Below are 20,374 nucleotides of genomic sequence, written 5' to 3' on the forward strand. Positions count from 1 at the left end.
TATTAGTTTTATCATTAAAAGAATAGATGGTAAAGAGTAGTTGTTGATGGTCTCCACTGTGGTGCTGGTGTCCCACTGCTCCGGTATTTATATTCTAAATACACACTAAGTAGTTTGGAATTGAAAACATTGATATGCTTATGGCGGTAATACTACTCAGTTTCCATTAGTCTCATCTCCTAGGGACAAATTATTGGGAAAAATTTCAATAATAACAAAACTCAAAATAGGTTTGTTAATAGATCTAGGACAATGGATCACCTCCACCCAGATCTTTTCATTGACAATGTTTCTCGACCTGCATGCAAATCATTTAAAATTGTTAAGTGTAATTATTTTTGTCAAAAGCAATTTTGAGAAACGCAATTAGTCCAAATCTTCTTCAAAGTCGCACAAGATTGGAATATTGAGTCTTCCAGGAGTATATGAAATCTATGTATCCAGATAATCTTTTTTGTTTTCATTCTGTTTTATTTATCAACTGATACACATAAAAAAACTTATACTTCCAATCTAAATCTTAGCATTAGTCTTCAGCACCATCGTTTATTTAGATGTTTCTATACCTAAAAGTAATTCATGATTCTTATTATCTTGTGCATTTAGATCTTTCTTGGATATGCTATACACCAAGTGGTGATAGATATTATGTCAATTTTAACGATGTTTTACTTTTTTTGTGAGATTAGACACACTTTTCTCTAGTTTCATACCACCTGTGACCAGATTATGGAATAATAAAAGTCACATAGTGGAATAAATGCAGCTTCAAATGATCAAATTGAGCACGAATGACTTTTTTGATTAGTAGGATCTCTTGAGTCCTCTATTCTTAGTTCATATCTTGTTCTTCCTTATTCATATCTTGTTCTTCCTTATTCCTCTTATACAAGGGTGTACCTAGAAGTGACCAGAATCGTTCGCTGTAGGACTAATCCTATGTAATCAAGATGCAAATTGATGTGACACGGGCATTGTCGAGTGAAACACTACTTCCATGCAGTGTGTGTGTTCATGTTTAGTGCTTCTCACCTGGCTGTCGATTTTTACAATGGCTTTCATAGAATTCTGTTTTCTGCTGCGGGAAGCGATGGCGGAAACAGTTTCAAGCTTCAAATAGCTTACATACATGCTCCCATGAGCAAAGCCATTTGACAAGTGGTTTCACGTAACAAGGACGGTCACCTCCTTGAAGGCTAGACTCATTAAGGACAACCATTAACTTCCCATAAAAATTCTAAAATAATCTTGGAGAACTGTTGCCAAACAATTAATGGGCTTGTTAATTCTGTTGGTATGTCCCAGAGCTCCTTTTAATGAATGGAAAGATTTGCAGCAAAAGTTTGGCCTTGCTTGCTCACGGAAGATCAAAAAGGAATCATGACTGAATAATTTTTGTGAAATGGGAGAACAGTTGGAAGTTGATCCTGACCTATTTTTGAAGACTGTCACAGGTGGCAAAAACTAGTGGTAGGGCAACAGCCAAGAAACAAATCATCTAACAAGTCAATAGAAGCATACAGTATCACCACATCCCTAAAAAAGTGCATCAAAGGAAGTTCAACGTCAAGACGATGCTGACTTGTTTCTTCTTTGCAAAAGGGATTGTCCACACAGAATGGCAAAGTGGAGAGTGGTTGTTTCATCACAACAATTTGCCTGTATACGCTGTCTTGAGTGAGATCATTTTTGACTGAAACTAACATAATCCCTCTTACCAATCCTCCCGATCTTGCTTCATGTGATTTTTTTCCTTTTTTTTTTTTTTTTTTTTTTTTGTTACCCAAACTAAAAATATTCTTTTAAGGAAAACGTTTGGTAGACTTAGAAGAGTGGAGAAAAAAAATGATATAGACATTAAAGGGCATCACTTTGCAAGAGTTTCAGGACTGCTTCAAACAGTGGGAAAAGCACCTGGTCTGGTGTAATACGTCAAATTGAGAATACATTGATGGGGTTAAAAATGTAAATATGTGAAATGAATCGTATGATATGCTAGAGCAAAATTCTGGTTTCTTGTGGGTACTCCTTTGTGTTGTTGTTCTTCATTTGTTTCCACTGGGCTACTTCTTAGGGCCTATGGTCTTACCATCTAGGATTGCAGGTTGTTTAAAAAAGGAATTATATTGATGAATGTTGATTTGATTACAATATTGATGGTTAGATTTTTAAGATTGTCTATTACACAACAGGTAAAGTGACTCTACCTCTTTAGAATTAGAATTTTAAGATTACAGAATCTAGTAAAAGAGGAGTTTTTTGTCAGCATTTGAGTTTTTTAAGAGCACTTTTTGTAAGTAGTGCAAACCTACCACATTGTACTATGGATTACTCACTACAAAGGCTATTTCTTTGCTATGGAACTTAGGATTTTATTTGGTGAAAGTCCCACTTGTTAGACAGGAGGTCCTCAGGTTATGAACAAGATCCGTTCTTAGGATGTGTCGGAGGTAAATTTTCATCATGTGTTGGACTTGTCGTATAAAGAAAATCCTCAACTTACAAACTTAATAGTTAAGTTCCAAGAAGTAGTTTGTAACTCAAATGTTAAATTTTGCCCCAGAGTAGGCCTCACCAAATTGCTCAGCTGCAAAAGTCAACAAATAATCCCTTTCCATATTCCATATGTTGCCATGCTTGCTACAATTAATTATGTAATAGTGATTTATTACAGTATTTCATTATGGACTTTTGATACAATATCTGAGATTTATGATTTCAGTTGGATTTGTTTTTGTATCTCCAAATGTGTGTAAGTTGAGAACCTTCAATTGCTCTTGGAATAGTAAAATCCTATTCATGTACTAGGCATACTGTTATTTTGCTTTCCATTAAAGTCATGTCTTCCTCCTCGTATTGACGCACAAACCCTTGCATTTCCCCCAGCACCAGTGTAGTGTCGTAGGGTTCCTGGTTCCTAACTGCTCACTCCATAAAGTAGGTTTGCGGGCACTCAATCACTTTATAGATAGGTGCAAAGCTTCTAATCTTATGCTTATTACTGTAATTAGGCTTTTTTCCTGTAACCATTTATAACATTCTTAATGAAAATCTTAAGATTTAATTTTAACCCATTTTACTCTGAAATTAGTTGGGATAGTACCATATCAGTTTTGGCAACCCATTGTGGCAAGTTTTTAACTCTTTCAGATTCATGGCCCTACTGATGCATACCACCAGCTCTGTGCTAGGATTTTGCAACGTACATACACTTATATCTTATTCCTTTAACTTTCATAATTTTAGCCATGAAAATAAATGTTCTGTATTTTGTTTTTAGTCTTCTTTGCATAGGTCACACCCTTTCCATTCTCCCTGTCGTTGTAATGCCTCATCCTGTTGATGTAGAGAAAAAATAAATTTCAATTTAAAATCATAGTTTATTTATTTGAGTGTTTCAGGATTGTTTTGTTGTAATTAAATGTATATGCCTCAAGTTTCTATCACATGTTGATCATCCATTAGTTCCAATAATATTTTGGTGCTTATACATAACCTTAAAAGGTCAATCTGGGGATAAACATCTGGATTCTAAGAACCTTATAATTTGTGTTTAATAAGAAATAATACGGATTTTTTAAAGGTATCAATGCTTTCTGTCATTAACAGGAACTTTAATTTTCTTACAGAAACATTAAGGAAGTATCCACCTGCACCAATGCTTGAGAGAATATGCTCGAAAGACTATCGGTAAGTTCATTTTGTTTTTAAAAAAAGTAGAGTACCAATTTTTTTCCAATGTTATTAACATTATGCACGCTCTCTAAAATTTGCGTGTATAGACTGGCATAGGAAGACCATAAACAGAAGGGAGTGGAAGGACACGCCTGGGGCCTTTGTCCTGCAGTGGACTAGTTGCAGCTGCTGTTGATGATGATGAGAATAAGTTTTAGTGCCAAATGTATCAGTGGGATCTATCACTTCTTACAATGTATCAGTTGTTATATATATCTTAAGAACTCTTGCATTAAGAATGCTTCTTGATGTACTTGTTACTTTTAAAAGCTTTTGCTCAGAATGAAATTGACTTTAGCCATCAAGGTTCACCGTACAGTATTTCCATGCCAAATTCCTTCATTTAATAACTTCTCGACTTTATGCAGAATTCCAGGAACTGATTTGACAGTTCCTAAGGCTCTAAGTGTCCAGGTGCCCGTCTATGCCATCCACCATGATGAGAAATTCTGGCCAGAACCGGAAGTTTTCAAACCGGAACGCTTCCTACCAGAGAACAAGAATGACTTGACGAATTACACCTACATGCCATTTGGCTTGGGTCCCAGAAACTGTCTTGGTAAGGGGTCTTGCTATCTTTATCTTTGTTCAATTCTGAAGCCATTTGTATCTTTCTTGATATATGAAGATGCAAGAACTAAATGCACTATAAATCTGTTTAGGCTGTGATAAGGAATTTTATTTATAGAAAATTCTAGTGATTAGATTTTGAAGTGTATATCTGAATGTATAATATAAAGGTACAGTATACAAGAAGTTAATATACCCACATGATGTTTGTCTCAAGATAAACTATGTCAGTAAATGCCTATGGTGACTTGTTTCTTGGTCAAATTTCCTAGACTGGTGTGTTGCGTCTAAATATATGATATACATTAGTAGTACGTATTTAAGGAATGACAGGAACTTTTTAAATAGGTAGAGTTGGTTTTTATTATATAGTAACAAAAAAAAAAGAGTCGCCATTTTATAACTACAGTTTTCCAAGGAAAGGGTAAAGCTGTCATCTATCTCTCGTCTTACGTCTTGTAGTTTCTGAATTCAGCATCTAATTGACTTTTATTATTGCAAAGTAGTGATGCAACATGCATTTGGTGTGTAGCGCGGAAGTAAAATAGCACACTCGAAATATATACATAAGAAAAGCATTGACCATTTTTACAGTATAGATTTTATATTGCGCATGGAATCCCCTGAAACTTGTATCATAGCATTGTAGTTACTATTTTCAAGTTGCCATTATAAACATTTTTGCTTCACTACTCCAGATTTGCACTGTTATTTTCACAAACCTGGAAATACAGTTATCACTCTACAGTAATTCCATTAAATTTTCCATTCTTCCTTCTATCTGAAATTTAAAGTATCAGGACCTTCATGAGAACATTAATGCTAATCATCCATATACGGTTCAAGATTATTTAGTTTTTAATTAATTGGTAAGGAGAGATTGGTTGTAATTTCTTTTCCTTTCTTGAAAATTTCTGGCTCCATCAACTGGGTCTGCACCTAGTCTGAGCAATGAAATATGTTTTGTTAGAATCCCTTTGAACGGAATTGTAATTATTCAATGCTAAATCTTAGTAGAAGATTTATGCTTTCTTTCTCCCATGAATAAACGTGTTTCCTAACTACCATCCAAACATTCCAGCTATGCGGTTTGCCCAAATGGAAGCGAAAGTGGCTCTGGCAAAGCTAGTCCTGGCAGCAGAGTTGACACTTGCTCCAGGTCATGAAGAATTGGTGTTGTCCACTGGATTTGCACTTCTGAAACCCCAGAAGGTTAATCTTGTTCTTAATCCGTTGAATGAAGAGTGATTGCCAACAGAATTTCCTCGAAGATGCAGATGTGACCTATTTGGAAAGTATGAAAGAAATTCATACATGATATTATATATATATATATATATATATATATATATATATATATATATATATATATATATATATATATATATATATATATATATATATACAGTTTATACTGTTTATGCAGAGTTCTATACAAAGTATTCCCGTCATTATAAAAAGTTCAAACCAGTATGTGACACTTTCACATGTTCCACTAAATTCTCCTACCACCAAATTTATGTTATTTTTATTTCTCCATAGAATTCCTTACCGTGAAATACATTGCACCTACATAACCCGTTAGTCAGGTGTTGAAGGACGGTCACTGTAGTGGTGATTTATCCCAAATCTAGTTGGGATTAAATTGAAATGGTCTCGTCTGCAAACAAGAGTGAAGGTTAACATCTCCAGAGAAGCCATAGTTCTAGAAGACTCGTCCACTTGTGAGCTCATAGAAGTTCTCATGTCATAAATTCTATGACGTTTATTATTGCAAAGTAGTGATGCAACATGCAGTTGTTGTGTAGCGCTGAAGTAAAATAGCGCACTCGAAATATATACATAAGGAAAGCTTTGACCATTTTTACAGTATAGATTTTATATTGCGCATGGAATCCCCTGAAACTTGTATCATAGCATTGATGATAATTCCCAAATAGCAAAGCGTCTAAACTAATTGAAGACAAGACTAATTCAAGTGTAATATTAAATCTAGATTTAAGAGTAGAATGAGTAGTTAAACTAGGTCCAACAGAAAACCTTCCTGGGAGAAGTTTCGATTCAGCCGGTTTGTCCAAATACAAAAGAACCATAACCCCCAGAAGATGTAACCACTTCACTACCGAGGCCATAAACCTTGTGAACACGTGTAGTACTGTGCTAAATGAAGGCAAATTAAATGGTAAATCTATATGGAAGATGATTTGTTACTTGCATGTGTAACCTGTGTCAGGAAGAGTAAGGTTATGGAGGTAAATAGAAAATGAAGATAGGTTGAAAGCAGCTGAGTATATTCAAAATAGGAAAGTTCCATCATTGTACTATGAATTGAAAGCTAGAAGAGTTCTACAGGAACATGGAAGAATGTAAGTGGGAACATTCTTTACTTCTAAACTAAAACTAAAGACTCAAAAGGAGATAGGAGTCGATGAGACGTTGAAAAGCCATCTAAGTAACCATACAGTGCATCGCGTGAATCAAGTAACGTGTTGATGTGATGGCTGAGGTGTAAAGCTTTGGCCCTACTCATGATTTGTTTACCTAGAGATATGGACGTCGTAGGTGCGTCGTCTGTGTGAATACGTTAAATTAAACTCTCTCTCTCTCTCTCTCTCTCTCTCTCTCTCTCTCTCTCTCTCTCTCTCTCTCTCTCTCTCTCTCTCTGTTTAATGAAACAGCCATATTCATGAGTCCTGAAAGTATTAAGAAACATTTCGCAGATAGCCCTATTTCTGAAACTAAGTCTACAAGTTTTGACATGAACTCCCCTTAATTCTTTTTTAATATATGGAAAATCTGTCAAAGCTAACTACGCAAAATCATTGGTGTAATGGCACTATTAAAACCATTGAATGGTTTAGTAGGCCTAAATGGAATTATTCATACTTTGTACTACTATTCCATATCCTAAAAGTCTTCTGTAGTTATCTAATCTTTTAAGTGGGTGCTATTGTGATCTCATTCTTCAAACGCTCCACTGGACTTGAAGGAATACGAGATTTGTTTTTCTTTATTAAAAATTAGACTTGCAAAGTTGCAGTCCTTAATAGTGATGTCACTTCCATATCAACTACAGGCCGAATCACTCTATCAAATTCGTATCATTGTCGTTTTGGGATAAAAGTTAAATGTTAGACGGTGATATCTAGCCTGAAATTAGAACAATCCTCTGAAAGCATAATGGGCTGTTACCCCCGGTATGGTTAGGCGGTAATTTTCTAGCAGTGCATGTGTTTACGTAACCGGATATATATGGTCATACCAGGGTGATTTCATATTGTTTAATCGTTGTTTGTTGTTTGCGCAATTGTTAGTGCAATGCTACGAGAATCAACTCGTCTTTATTCGGAAATGGTTCGGCTCCAATTATTACAATATTTTTTAAAGTTTACGGATCATCTATAAGCATTTCATTTGAGGGAATTTCATAAAATAAGCAAATAATAGCCTACATGTAATTTTTTGCCAATGACCTTGATACGAGATAGTTTAATAGTGACTAGCAATGGCAATAATTTGTGTAGGCTAATTGGAACACGCACATGAATATTCTCTCTCTCTCTCTCTCTCTCTCTCTCTCTCTCTCTCTCTCTCTCTCTCTCTCTCTCTCTCTGCATATCTGAATTATCAATCACTGTTCATACATCATAGTATATTGTAAATGTATATTCATAATTAAAGATAAAAATACTCTTACACTGTTGTGACACTGATAGAGTATTACTTTTAACTTAAACTTTACGCGTGCGCGCGCGCACACACACACACACAGACAGAGAGAGAGATGGCTTTAAATTGAACTGACTTCCAACTATTGCATCATTTTTATGCTGTTAATTAAAAAGGAGAATTTACGTAAATTGCGTCACTTTACAGTATGGGCGATAAAAACTACCTTGCGGTAGAACATCCACTGGTAAGTATGTGGCAACTACGTCAACGGCTCTAACATAGACAGTGAGTTGGCACAGTACGAATTAAACAATTCGCCCAGAGTGGCAGTGAAAGCAAGTACGCAGTGTAACTACGTAGTTTGTAGACCTCTTGTCTTTCGTAAAGAATACTGCAAATTGATACACTTACATAACAAACGGGAAACGAAACGAGTAAGTAATATAATGTGTTATATTTTACTGGAAAGGTAAGAAAATAATATACTTCACAGTGTCCCACTTAGCAATGATAAACAAGGCATTCATTCAGAGAAGGGTTTTAGACACATAAACGAGGTCAAGGTACTTCTGGGAACTTGACATAACCACAAACCAGTGAAGTATAAGACTTATGGGAACAGAACTGCTAATTCGTTTACCCGCCTGTTTATTTTTCTATACCGAATGTTTTTGTGTTGAGCAGATTGACATCAAGTCTCATCATAGCATATATGACAGATGTTAATGTTGTTACTGATCTTGAAGTATTTATATTTTTTTAAATTCGTTACTTCTCATGTAGTTTATTTATTTCCTTTAGACCTATTCAAGACTCTCCTCATTGGGCTATTTTCCCTGTTGAGTCCTTTTGATTTATAGGTAGTAGGTTGGCCAGGGCACCAGCCGCCCGTTGAGATACTACCGCTAGAGAGTTATGGGGTCCTTTGACTGGCCAGACAGTACTACATCGGATTCTTCTCTCTGGTTACTGTTCTTTCCCTTTGCTTACACATACGCCGAGTAGTCTGGCCTATTCTTTACAGATTCTCCTCTGTCCTCATACACCTGACAAGTGACACCTTTGAGATTACCAAACAATTCTTCTTTACCCAAGGGGTTGACTACAGCGCTGTAATTGTCCAGTGGCTACTTTCCTCTTGAGTAGGGCAGAAGAGACCCTTTACTATGGTAAGCAGCTCTTCTATAATGACACTCCAAAATCAAAACAATTCTTCTCTAGTCTTGGGTAGCGCCATAGCCTCTGTACCATGGTCTTCCAGTCTTGGGTTAGAGTTCCCTTGCATGAGGGTACACTCGGGCGCACTATTCTTTCTGATTTCTCTTCTTCTTGTTTCGTTAAAGTTTGTATAGTTTATATGGGAAATATTTGTTTTAATGTTATTACTGTTCTTAAAAAAATTTATTTTTCCTTGTTTCCTTTCCTCACAGGGCTATTTTCCCTGTTGGGGCCCCTGGGCTTATAGCATCTTGCTTTTCCAACTAGGATTGTAGCTTAGCATTTAATAATAATAATAATAATAATAATAATAATAATAATAATAGCAATTTGACTCTAGTTACCACGACGGGACCTACAAAATAATGATATCTATATACTTTTAATTTATAAACTCAAATACACTTTATTTTATTTATAATTGACAATTCTAAGCATAACCATTTGTATCCACTGTCAGTATTTACGGTTACTCTATTTCCAAAACGAAAGTTTTGTCAAGTCTCGAATAGGCCTACGTGTTCAGAGTGTATTGTTGTTTTGTCTGTGTTATAGTTATCACAGAATGGCTCAATTCTCTCGTTAATTGTTATCGTAATACTATATACAGACTGGCATCAGTTTCAAACTTGTATTCCTTTTCAAAGATTCATCAGTCAACTTAGCACATGTATAAAGTTAAAAGTTAAAGTTGCGGTTGTGAAACAAGGCCATTTGCCTCCCCCCTTCCACTGTAAAGACTGGCGTAGGCTGTCCTAAAGGGTTTCATAGCTATACCACCAAGGCAGATAATTGAATGTCCATTCCACCCCAAAATATTTAAGTTACTTTTCAATTGTAAATTCATATCTCCAAAACAAATTTTACCTTCTGTCGCTCTTATTATTATTATTATTATTATTATTATTATTACTTTATAAGCTACAATCCTAGTTGGGAAAGCAGGATGCTATAAGCCCAGGGGCTCCAACGGGAAAAATAGCCCAGTGAGGAAAGGAAATAAGGAAAAATAAAACATTTTAAGAACAGTACTAACATTAAAACAAATATTTCCTATATAATCTATAAAAACTTTAACAAAACAAGAGTAAGAGAAATAAGATAGTGTGCCTGAGTGTACCCTTAAGCAAGAGAACTCTAACCCAAGATAGTGAAAGACCATAGTACAGACGCAATGGCACTACCCAACACTAGAGAACAATGGTTTGATTTCGGAGTGTCCTTCTCTTAGAAGAGCTGCTTACCATAGCTAAAGAGTCTCTTCCACCCTTACCAAGAGGAAAGTGACCTCTGAACAATTACAGTGCAGCAGTTAACCCTTTGGGTTAAGAAAAATTGTTTGGCAATCTTAGTGTTGTCAGGTGTAAGAGGATAGAGGAGAATCGGTGTATGTGTAGGCAAAGGGAAAGTGAACCATAACCAGAGAGAAGGATGCAATGTGTAGTCTTGCCAAAGAACCCCAAAACTATCCAGCGGTGGTATCTCAACGGGTGGCTGGTTCGGTCATAATCCTATCATCAATTTTTCTCCACATGTTGATACATTCAATATCAAGGATTTTTTTTTTTTTACGGGACTTTTTTTTCAAGGCGGTGGTTTGTCAAAGAACTATATTGCCTTTGGTGGTTTGGGTGTTAATTTGGTCAGACGATAAGTCGGTCACTTTGCGATTGGCCAGAAACAGCACACTTACACAGACTTAAAGGCTCTCTCTCTCTCTTATATATATATATATATATATATATATATATATATATATATATATATATATATTCATATACATATATATATATATATATATATATATATATATATATATATATATATATATATATATATATATATATATACATATATATAGTAAGTTGACCAGGGCACCAGCCACCCGTTGAGATACTACTGTCAGAGAGTTATTGGATCTTTTGACTGGCCAGACAGTACTACATTGGATCCCTCTCTCTGGTTATGGCTCATTTTTCCTTTGCCTACATATATATTGAATAGTCTGGCCTATTCTTTCCACATTCTCCTCTGTCTTAATACACCTGACAACACTGAGATTACTGAACAATTCTTCTTCGCTCAAAGGGGCTAATTACTGTACTGTGATTGTTCAGTGGCTACTTTCCTCTTGATAAGGGAAGAAGAGACTTTAACTATGGTAAGTAACTCTTCTAGGAGAAGGGCACTCCAAAATCAAACCATTGTTCTCTAGTCTCGGCTAGTGCTATAGCCCCTTGGGTTAGAGTTCTCTTGGTTGATGGTATACTGGGGCACACTATTTTATCTTATTTCTCCTCTTCTTGTTTGTTATTCTTTTTTTTTTATAGTTTATACATTGAAGACCTAATTTGATGTTGTAATGTTGTTACTGTAATTAGAATATTTTAATTGTCCATTACTTCTCTTTTAGTTTATTTGCTTTCTTGTTTTCTTTCCTTACTGGTCTTTTTTCCCCTGTTGGAGCCCTCGGGCTTAGAGCATCCTACTTTTCAAACTAGGGTTGTAGCTTAGCTTGTAATTATATATATATATATATGTATATATATTATATATATATATATATATATATATATATATATATATATATATATATATATATATATATATTTACACAGTTTATATAGTGTGTGCGAAGTATATGTATATAGGCCAATATATATACTGTATATATATATATATGTATATATATATATATATATATATATATATACAGTTTTTATAGCGTGTGATATATATATATTTATATATATATATATATATATATATATATATATATATATATATTTATATATATACATATATATAATATATATATATATATATATATATATATATATATATATATATAATATATATATATATATATATATATATATATATATATATATATACATACACAGTTTACATAGCGTGTGTGATATATATATATATATATATATATATATATATATATATATATATACATATATATATATATATATATATACATATATAATATATATATACATATATATATACATATATATATATATATATATATAGAGAGAGAGAGAGAGAGAGAGAGAGAGAGAGAGAGAGAGAGAGAGAGAGAGAGAGAGTATGCGCACGCAAATAAAGCTGGACGCAGTTACTGGTTTGTTGAAAACGCGATTAATAAAAAAAATTATTTTAAAGTTGTTCAATAGAGATAATCATGCAATAGACTGGTTACTAAAATACACCAAGAAGCACAAAGTAAATACAAAATTTACCAAAATAATATGTAAGGGCGAAAGGAAATGAGTTATCCTTATCCCGCTCAGACTCACTGCTCTGAATAAAAGATCGAAAAATGGGGGACAACGTCTGAAGATTACTTATTGACCGTTGGCCATGAAGTGCTAAAGGTCATCTTTATGACAAGTCAAGACACTGAATTTGGATTAAATGTGCGCAGAAAATGTTCCGTTCTGAAGGAAGGACTTGATTTTATTCTTGCGCAGCAGTCGGCCTACGTGTTCTTAAGATCAAGAATTATAGGTGGTAGCTTGATGACCAAGGACCCAGCGACCGGTTGAGATACTACCGCTGGAGAGTTATTGGGACCTTTGACGGGCCAGATCGTATTACTGTACATTGTATCCCTCTCTGGTTACGGCCCATTCTTCCTTTATGTATACACACACACACACACACCGAATAGTCTGGCCTATTCTTTCCACATTCTCCTTTGTCCTTATACACCTGACAACACTGAATAACCAAAAATTCTTCTTCGCTCAAGGAGTTAGCTACAGCACTGTAATTGTTCATTATATTCTCTTTATTGTTTATATATTACAGAAATATTTTAACGTTGTTTGTGACCTTAAGATGTTTTATATAGTTATTTATTACTTCTATTGTCCAATGTATATTATTTATTTCCTTTTCTCACTGAGCAACTCTCCTTCATGAAGCCCTAGGATTTATAGTATCCTTTTCCAACTAGGGTTTTGACTTAGATAATAATAATAATAATAATAATAATAATAATTATTATTATTATTATTATTATTATTATTAAAACAATATTTGCGTCATCTTGTTACCATATCGCTGTACAGTCACTCATATAATTTGATGGATGTCCGGGTGTTTGAGAGAGATTTCCATTTCACCCCTTTCTGGACGACAGGTGTCTGGGAGTGCAAGACCAGTCGAATATAGAACTACCTAACTTTGTTGTAGTAATTGTTAACTTTTACGAGTATGTTATTGATCTGTTTTTTTTTTCCACGTAGATATATATTACGGAGGTTCTGTTCTTTCCTTCTCTTCTGCCCTGTTGTTTTTCTCTCGCCTTTCTACTTGTAGTCAGGGTGAATTAAAAGGGATGGTGGATCAGTCCAGAAATAATTAGCAACAAGAAGTATTTCATGACAGTGGATGGAGAATTTTGTAGCATACCATAAAAAAACCTCTCTCTGGATCTTATTTTTTTTTTCCAGAGACTCATTAAAAAAAATGCTAAGATGTATGATTTTCCCTTTTTCAAAATTGTATTAAATGGGCACTGCTAGTCTTTTGTTATAAAGCTTGACTCTCTGAAAAAGGATTGTTCATTAAACTATTCCATTGGAAGCCTAATTTGATTTGCACAGGCTCACATTGTTAGCAGTTGTCTGTGTCATTTAGACCATTATGCCAAATGCTAGGATCATTGAGGGTCATTCCACACTACTTACACCTACCCTAGAAATAATTTTTGATATCCTGAAATTCAATTATCTAACGCCACGATCGAAATCAATGGGACTCGAACCCGGTTGTGCCAAGCAGTACACAGAAATTAAATCCCATTGTTAGTAATATTGATAGTAATGGCGAAGGACTTTGCGGGCATGGTGAAATGATGTATTTTTGGGGATTAATTTAATACACTAAACATGTCAGAGTCAAGCTCTTGGGAGGAATGTAATGTATAGGCTGAGGATTGGCCATAGTCGGCCAAAGCACAAATATCTTTTCATTTTTTTCTTCTTTTGAGCGATATTCATGCACAGTTTAAAAGTACTTCAAGTTTTGCTTATTACAAGTTTTACTTCTTTGCTTGCTTTATCATTCAGTTGAATTATTATTATTATTATTATTATTATTATTGCAGTTGTTGTTGTCAATTACTTATCTTTTCAAAGTATTTGGTATCAATTTTCACCAACAGATTTCAGTTATGTTTAATTAATGATAATTTTTACTTATCCTCTTTTTTTTCAAATACTTTGGTAATCATTATTTGATGCTTCTACTGATAGTGGAGAAGATATCAGAAAATTTTCCGGAGAATCTTCCATTTCCGGAACCAGACACCAAAATCAGCACACAGACTCGTCGGGGATTGCTCTTTTTAATAAAAAGGATGCTATTGAATTTACAGAAATATTGCATTTCGCAATAAGATCGCAAAGACTTCCCTTATCCCGAATGCTCTTGATGTCAAATCATACATTTTTTTTTTTTTTACTGCGTAGAATCCGAATTTAGAAATATGTACTTACCCATTTCCTATATAAGCTACAAAATCTTTAACAAAACAAGAGGAAGAGAAACTAGATAGAACAGTGTGCCCGAGTGTACCCTCAAGCAAGAGAACTCTAACCCAAGACAGTGGAAGACCATGGTACAGAGGCTATGGCACTACCCAAAACTAGAGAACAATGGTTTGATTTTGGAGTGTCCTTCTCCTAGAAGAGCTGCTTACCATAGCTAAAGAGTCTCTTCTACCCCTACCAAGAGGAAAGTAGCCACTGAACAATTACATTGCAGTATTTAACCCCTTGGATGAAGAAGAATTATTTGGTAATCTCAGTGTTGTCAGGTGTATGAAGTCAGGGGAGAATCTGTAAAGAATAGGCCAGACTATTCGGTGTCTGTGTGGGCAAAGGGAAAGTAAACCGTAACCAGAGAGAAGGATCCAATATAGTACTGTCTGGCCAGTCAAAGTACTCCATAACTCTCTAGCGGTAGTATCTCAACGGGTGGCTGGTGCCCTGGCCAACCTACTACCTACATATATATATATATATATATATATATATATATATATATATATATATATATATATATATAGTTTGCCTAAGTATATTATACATAGAAAATAATGGTTTCATTTGAAAAATGAAATTATTTATTACCTGGTTCTTTAATATCTTTAGACATTTTCGTCTTTTGAGATTTACTGAGGATTTAGTTAGACCCAACTTGTGAAGGTTTAAATGCTGTTTTTCCCCTCCTTGCTTTATTGTTATATGGGACTTGAAGTTCGCACTTCTGATTTTATAATTCTTATGAAGCCTATAGGCCTAGAATTAAAATGAAGAAGAGACTGTGGAGAAATTTCACAAATCGTAACTTTATGCCCAGATAGACACTTTTCATAGATGACAAGATTTGATGCAAATATTTATTGTTGCTACCTGACTTACAGTCATACCCTAGTATGTGTTAAAGACAAGGCGACAGAGCCATGTTATTATTATTATTATTATTATTATTATTATTATTATTATTATTATTGTTGTTGTTATTCGAGATACGTTGCTATTGTAGAATCTGCCCATTATAGGTGTGGGGGAATATATTATAGCTTTCCCTTCGTAAATTAAAGTTGGATAATATAGGTAGATTTAATTGTATTTCTGGTACCGAAGATAACACACCACTTCGCTTATTTACTTATTCACTTATCATTATTACTTCTCCCTTAATATACTCCTCAAGAGATTAGACCTATATAGGCAGCGTTGACTGTTACCTAAGCTTTGGCTTGAAATAATTTATTGCAAGTTTCGAAACCACTACCCTAACTACCTTTTGGTTCATACACAAAACGACATAAGCAAAATCAAGTAATAACTTTGAATTGATAACCCAAATGCATAGATGGTTATTGTTATTAGACAACAGGACTAAGCTTAGATTATTTTCCCTCTTGAAGCCCTCTTTCCCACTCCGACTATCTACAGACACAGTTCCAGGAATAGTCTCACGGAATCAAGGTGTTCAGAGGGATTCGTGTTTCATTAATGTATTACTTTTTTTTCTGAAATATTATTGTAGCACAATTGTTTTAACTATCTAATATTTTTTCAATAATAAAATTTTTCATAACAGTTGAGCAACTTTGTGCATTCATACACATGTTTACAAAGTGAAATATAAGATTTATTACTAAGTGACAAGTTATGTTCAACGCTGTCCAATGCAATAATAAATAAATAGCAACAGTCTGGCTGCATACTGTAGACGGGAATCCCCCCCCCCCCCCACCTCGTGCCCTTTATTAGTAGAGGAAGAAAAGAAGGAAAAGGATAAGAAAAGGTTACTAATGAGAGAGAGAGAGAGAGAGAGAGAGAGAAGAGAAGAGAAGAGAAGGAAGAGGAGAATTCAACACCAGACCAAAGAAAGCCTGTTGCTGTTTTGCTGGATAACCGGGGGACGTCAGTGGCAGGATACTATCTTTCTATCCTGCCTGTCTCGGAACCCCAAACCGAGAGGTAGTCCTGAATCGGAAGACACCTAAGAGGAAGGATCCTCAACGGAGTCGATTTCTTAGGGCTTGACCCGACCCAGGACTCTCGGAAAACCCGAGTCTCTTTACTTTAGGTTATCCAGGACGATACAGACATCACTGCCATTACCTTTCGGAAAATATTCTCTATTTAAGAAGACTCAAACATTTTATGTAAAGTTTATAGATTTGTTGATAAATTCATAATTTTTTTTTATAAAGTTTGATAATTAAGAATTTAGTTGCCTTTCATAATAATCATCATTATAGCTATTTATGAATTTTGAATATTCTTCTAGCAAATAGATCAGTATTTTGATGGCCATTGGTAGGCACCCATTGATACTATTGCGAAAGTTATTGGGTACTGTCAGACCCCTCTCTGGATAAAGCACATTTTCCCTTTACTTAATTTTCGAGTCAACACAATATGAATCTCTTTATTAACTTTTAAAGGACAAAACTGGATAACACTATTCCTATTTAAATATGATTTCAAAAAATAGTTTACTTATAAAATCATTGATTAAAATTTTGTTTTAATGTACTGTACAAAAGAGGAAAATCAAATAAATAGATTCGAAGAGTAGACTCGAGAGGCCGACCCTGTTACAATGGGAATAATGAGGTTGAAAGATGCAGACAGTTACTTGAATTGCTAAACTCTTCTAGAGTCGATGCTTTGCAGTGAGAGTATAGCTGTTAGGAACTTTGTTTTCAATTATGGCTCAGCAATAGCTTATTAGCAAGCAGCGGGTTCTCTGGTGTGTTGCAAGGAGTCTAAAACGATTAAAACATATTATTTACAAGAACAATATCAAGTCGACCTTTCAGGGGTCGGAAGTTTAGTCTGAACACTGTGTCACTGAGATGTGCTTTAAAGATAAAAGACTTTTCACCCTCAAATTCAATACTCCGTATTTATTAGGCCTATAAACATTTCCATTCCTTAACCTGAATATCCAGCCTAGAATTTCCATCGAACAGTCACAAATAGTTTCCAAGATTTCACTATAACTATTGTTTGTTCGTAATTAAGACTGTCTAAGGTCCAAACAAGATCAGTAGACCATGTTTGATAACATTCTTTGGAAACTTCAATTTTACAGCATGTGATGTATGAAGTAGGAGATGATGAATGGAGAAGTATTGATTTAAAAGCTCAAGATAGAGACGGCTGGCGAAATATAACCGGGGCCGTTAGGGTCAATAGGCCTAGGAAAAGATGATGACCATATATATATATATAATGAATTTTAATTCAAACTCTTTAAAATATTAAAATATTAAAACTGGTCAGTTTGATTCATGAAAAGTAACTCATCAAAATGGTTTCTCTTAATTATTTTTTTCTCTTGGAATCTGAAGCTGTCTAAAGTTCTGGAAAATTGCGTAATCATTTGTACACTGAAATAGATCATATTTGCTGCTACTGAAGAAACACAAGAGGAATATAAATGCTTGATTTTAGAATACTGCACCAAAGCAACGATGTGCCGGTAATGTCAGGTAGGCCTACAATGCAAGGCTCTATAGCTGCAGAAGCTGTGATGTCATATAGGCGTACTATGCAACGCTTAAAACATGTAAATGCAGAAGCTATAATGTCAGATATGCCTACAATGCAACACTTAAAACATGTAGATGCAAAGCTGTAATGTCATATAGGCCTACAATTCAACGTTGAAAACATGTATATGCAGAAGCTATAATGTCAGATATGCCTACAATGCAACGTTTAAAACATATTGATGTATGGTAGAAACCATGACTCCGTTTTCTCTCTTTCCTCGGATGTTCTAATGGTATTTCTTTTAAAAATTAGTATGCCTTCACCTAAATGAAAAATTACTATGCAGCAAATGTAAATTAAGATAATCTGCCTTTAGGAGATATGATTATTGTGACAGACTAAAAGAAAAATGGCATCTCATCCGTCTGGGACTTTGACACTACGAAGGAAACGCTATCTCTTCATAGTGATTTTCTTTTTTCAGGTTTTTTTTTTTCGTAACTCATTGATAAAGCCAAGGTCTTAGTAAGGTCTACAGATCTTGGTTAAGTAAAAATTTTGTTTGATACTGGAGGATCATCGGTGCCATGATGGTTGAGGAGGCTCTAGAGGTGGTGCTTTTGCTTTTCTATCTTCACTTAATATGCAGCATATTCAAAATTCATAAATAGCTATAATGATGATTATTATGAAAGGCAACTAAATTCTTAATTATCAAACTTTATAAAAAAAAATTATGAATTTATCAACAAATCTGTAAACTTTACATAATATGTTTGAGTCTTCTTAAATGGAGAATATTTTCCGTCAAGTACTGGCAGTGATATCTGTATCGTCCTGGATAACCTAAAGTAAAGAGACTCGGGTTTTCCGAGAGTCCTGGGTCGGGTCAAGCCCTAAGAAATCGACTCCGTTGAGGATCCTTCCTCTTAGGTGTCTTCCGATTCAGGACTACCTCTCGGTTTGGGGTTCCGAGACAGACAGGATAGAAAGATAGTATCCTGCCACTGACGTCCCCCGGTTATCCAGCAAAACAGCAACAGGCTTTCTTTGGTCTGGTGTTGAATTCTCCTCTTCCTTCTCTTCTCTTCTCTTCTCTTCTCTCTCTCTCTCTCTCTCTCTCTCTTTCTCTCTCTCTCTCTCTCTCTCTCTCTCTCTCTCTCTCTCTCTCTCTCTCTCTCTATAATTATTTATTTTTGCAGTTGGCAAGCGTTGTTCGTAAGTTGCCACTTAGTAATAAACCTTATATTTCACTTAGGAGATATGTGTATGTATGAAACAACGGTGGTCAACTGCTATGAAAAATTCTATCATTGAAAAATATTGGATCGTTAAAGAAATCGTGCTAGAATATTTCAGAACAAAAAATAAATACGGTAATGTAGCCCGAATCCCTCTAAATACCGTGATTCCTGGAACTGAGTGGGAAAGAGGGCATCAAGAGGGAAAATAATTCAAGCTTAGTCCTGTTGTCTAATAATAACAATTTATGCATTTGGGTTATGAATTCAAAGTTATTATTTAATTTTGCTTGTGTCGTTTTGTGTATAAAGCAAAAGTTAGTTGGGGTCGTGGTTTCGAAATTTGCAATAAATCATTATAAGCCAAATTTCAGGTTATAGTCAAAGCTGCCTATATACTGTAGGTCCAATCTCTCGTGGGGTTTATTCAGGGAGAAGAAATAATGATAGATAAATAAAACTATAATTAATTCTACCTCTATTATTTAATTTTACTTCACGAATGGAAGTCTATAATAGGATCAGACATATTAACCCAAAGCTGTAATGTGCAGATTCTACAATAGAAACGTATCTCGAATAATAATAATAATAATAATAATAATAATAATAATAATAATAATAATAATAATAATAATAATAATAATAATAATAATAATAACAATAATGCTCTGTAGTCTTGGCTTTATAACATACTAGGGCATGGCTATATGTCAGATGGCAACAATAAATATTTGCATCAAATCTTATAACTTAATAAAGGTGTCTATCTGGGCATAAAGTTGCTATTTGTGAAATTTCGCCACAGTCTCTTCATCATTTTATTTTTAGGCCTATAAGCTTAATAAGAATTATGAAATCAGAAGTGCGAACTTCAAGTCACATATAACAATA

General features: G+C 34.5%; 2 protein-coding genes across 2 annotated transcripts in view; both read left to right on the plus strand.

Annotated features, from left to right (window-relative positions):
• Positions 1-5,612, plus strand: part of LOC137651250 (cytochrome P450 3A41-like) — a 28,328-nt gene extending 22,716 nt beyond the window's left edge. Inside the window, exons 5-7 of the mRNA XM_068384479.1 lie at positions 3,630-3,690; positions 4,104-4,294; positions 5,387-5,612. Of these exons, the coding sequence (XP_068240580.1) occupies positions 3,630-3,690; positions 4,104-4,294; positions 5,387-5,553 (419 nt within the window). The 3' untranslated portion in view covers positions 5,554-5,612. The remainder of the gene's footprint in view (positions 1-3,629; positions 3,691-4,103; positions 4,295-5,386) is intronic.
• Positions 5,613-8,252: 2,640 nt separating this feature from the next.
• The window catches only part of LOC137651253 (uncharacterized), a 125,257-nt gene continuing 113,135 nt past the window's right edge, over positions 8,253-20,374 (plus strand). The window contains exon 1 of the mRNA XM_068384481.1: positions 8,253-8,411. The gene's annotated coding sequence lies outside the window, so the exon portion shown is untranslated. The remainder of the gene's footprint in view (positions 8,412-20,374) is intronic.

This window comes from Palaemon carinicauda, chromosome 12, assembly GCF_036898095.1.
Source record: "Palaemon carinicauda isolate YSFRI2023 chromosome 12, ASM3689809v2, whole genome shotgun sequence".
NCBI lineage: Eukaryota > Metazoa > Arthropoda > Malacostraca > Decapoda > Palaemonidae > Palaemon > Palaemon carinicauda.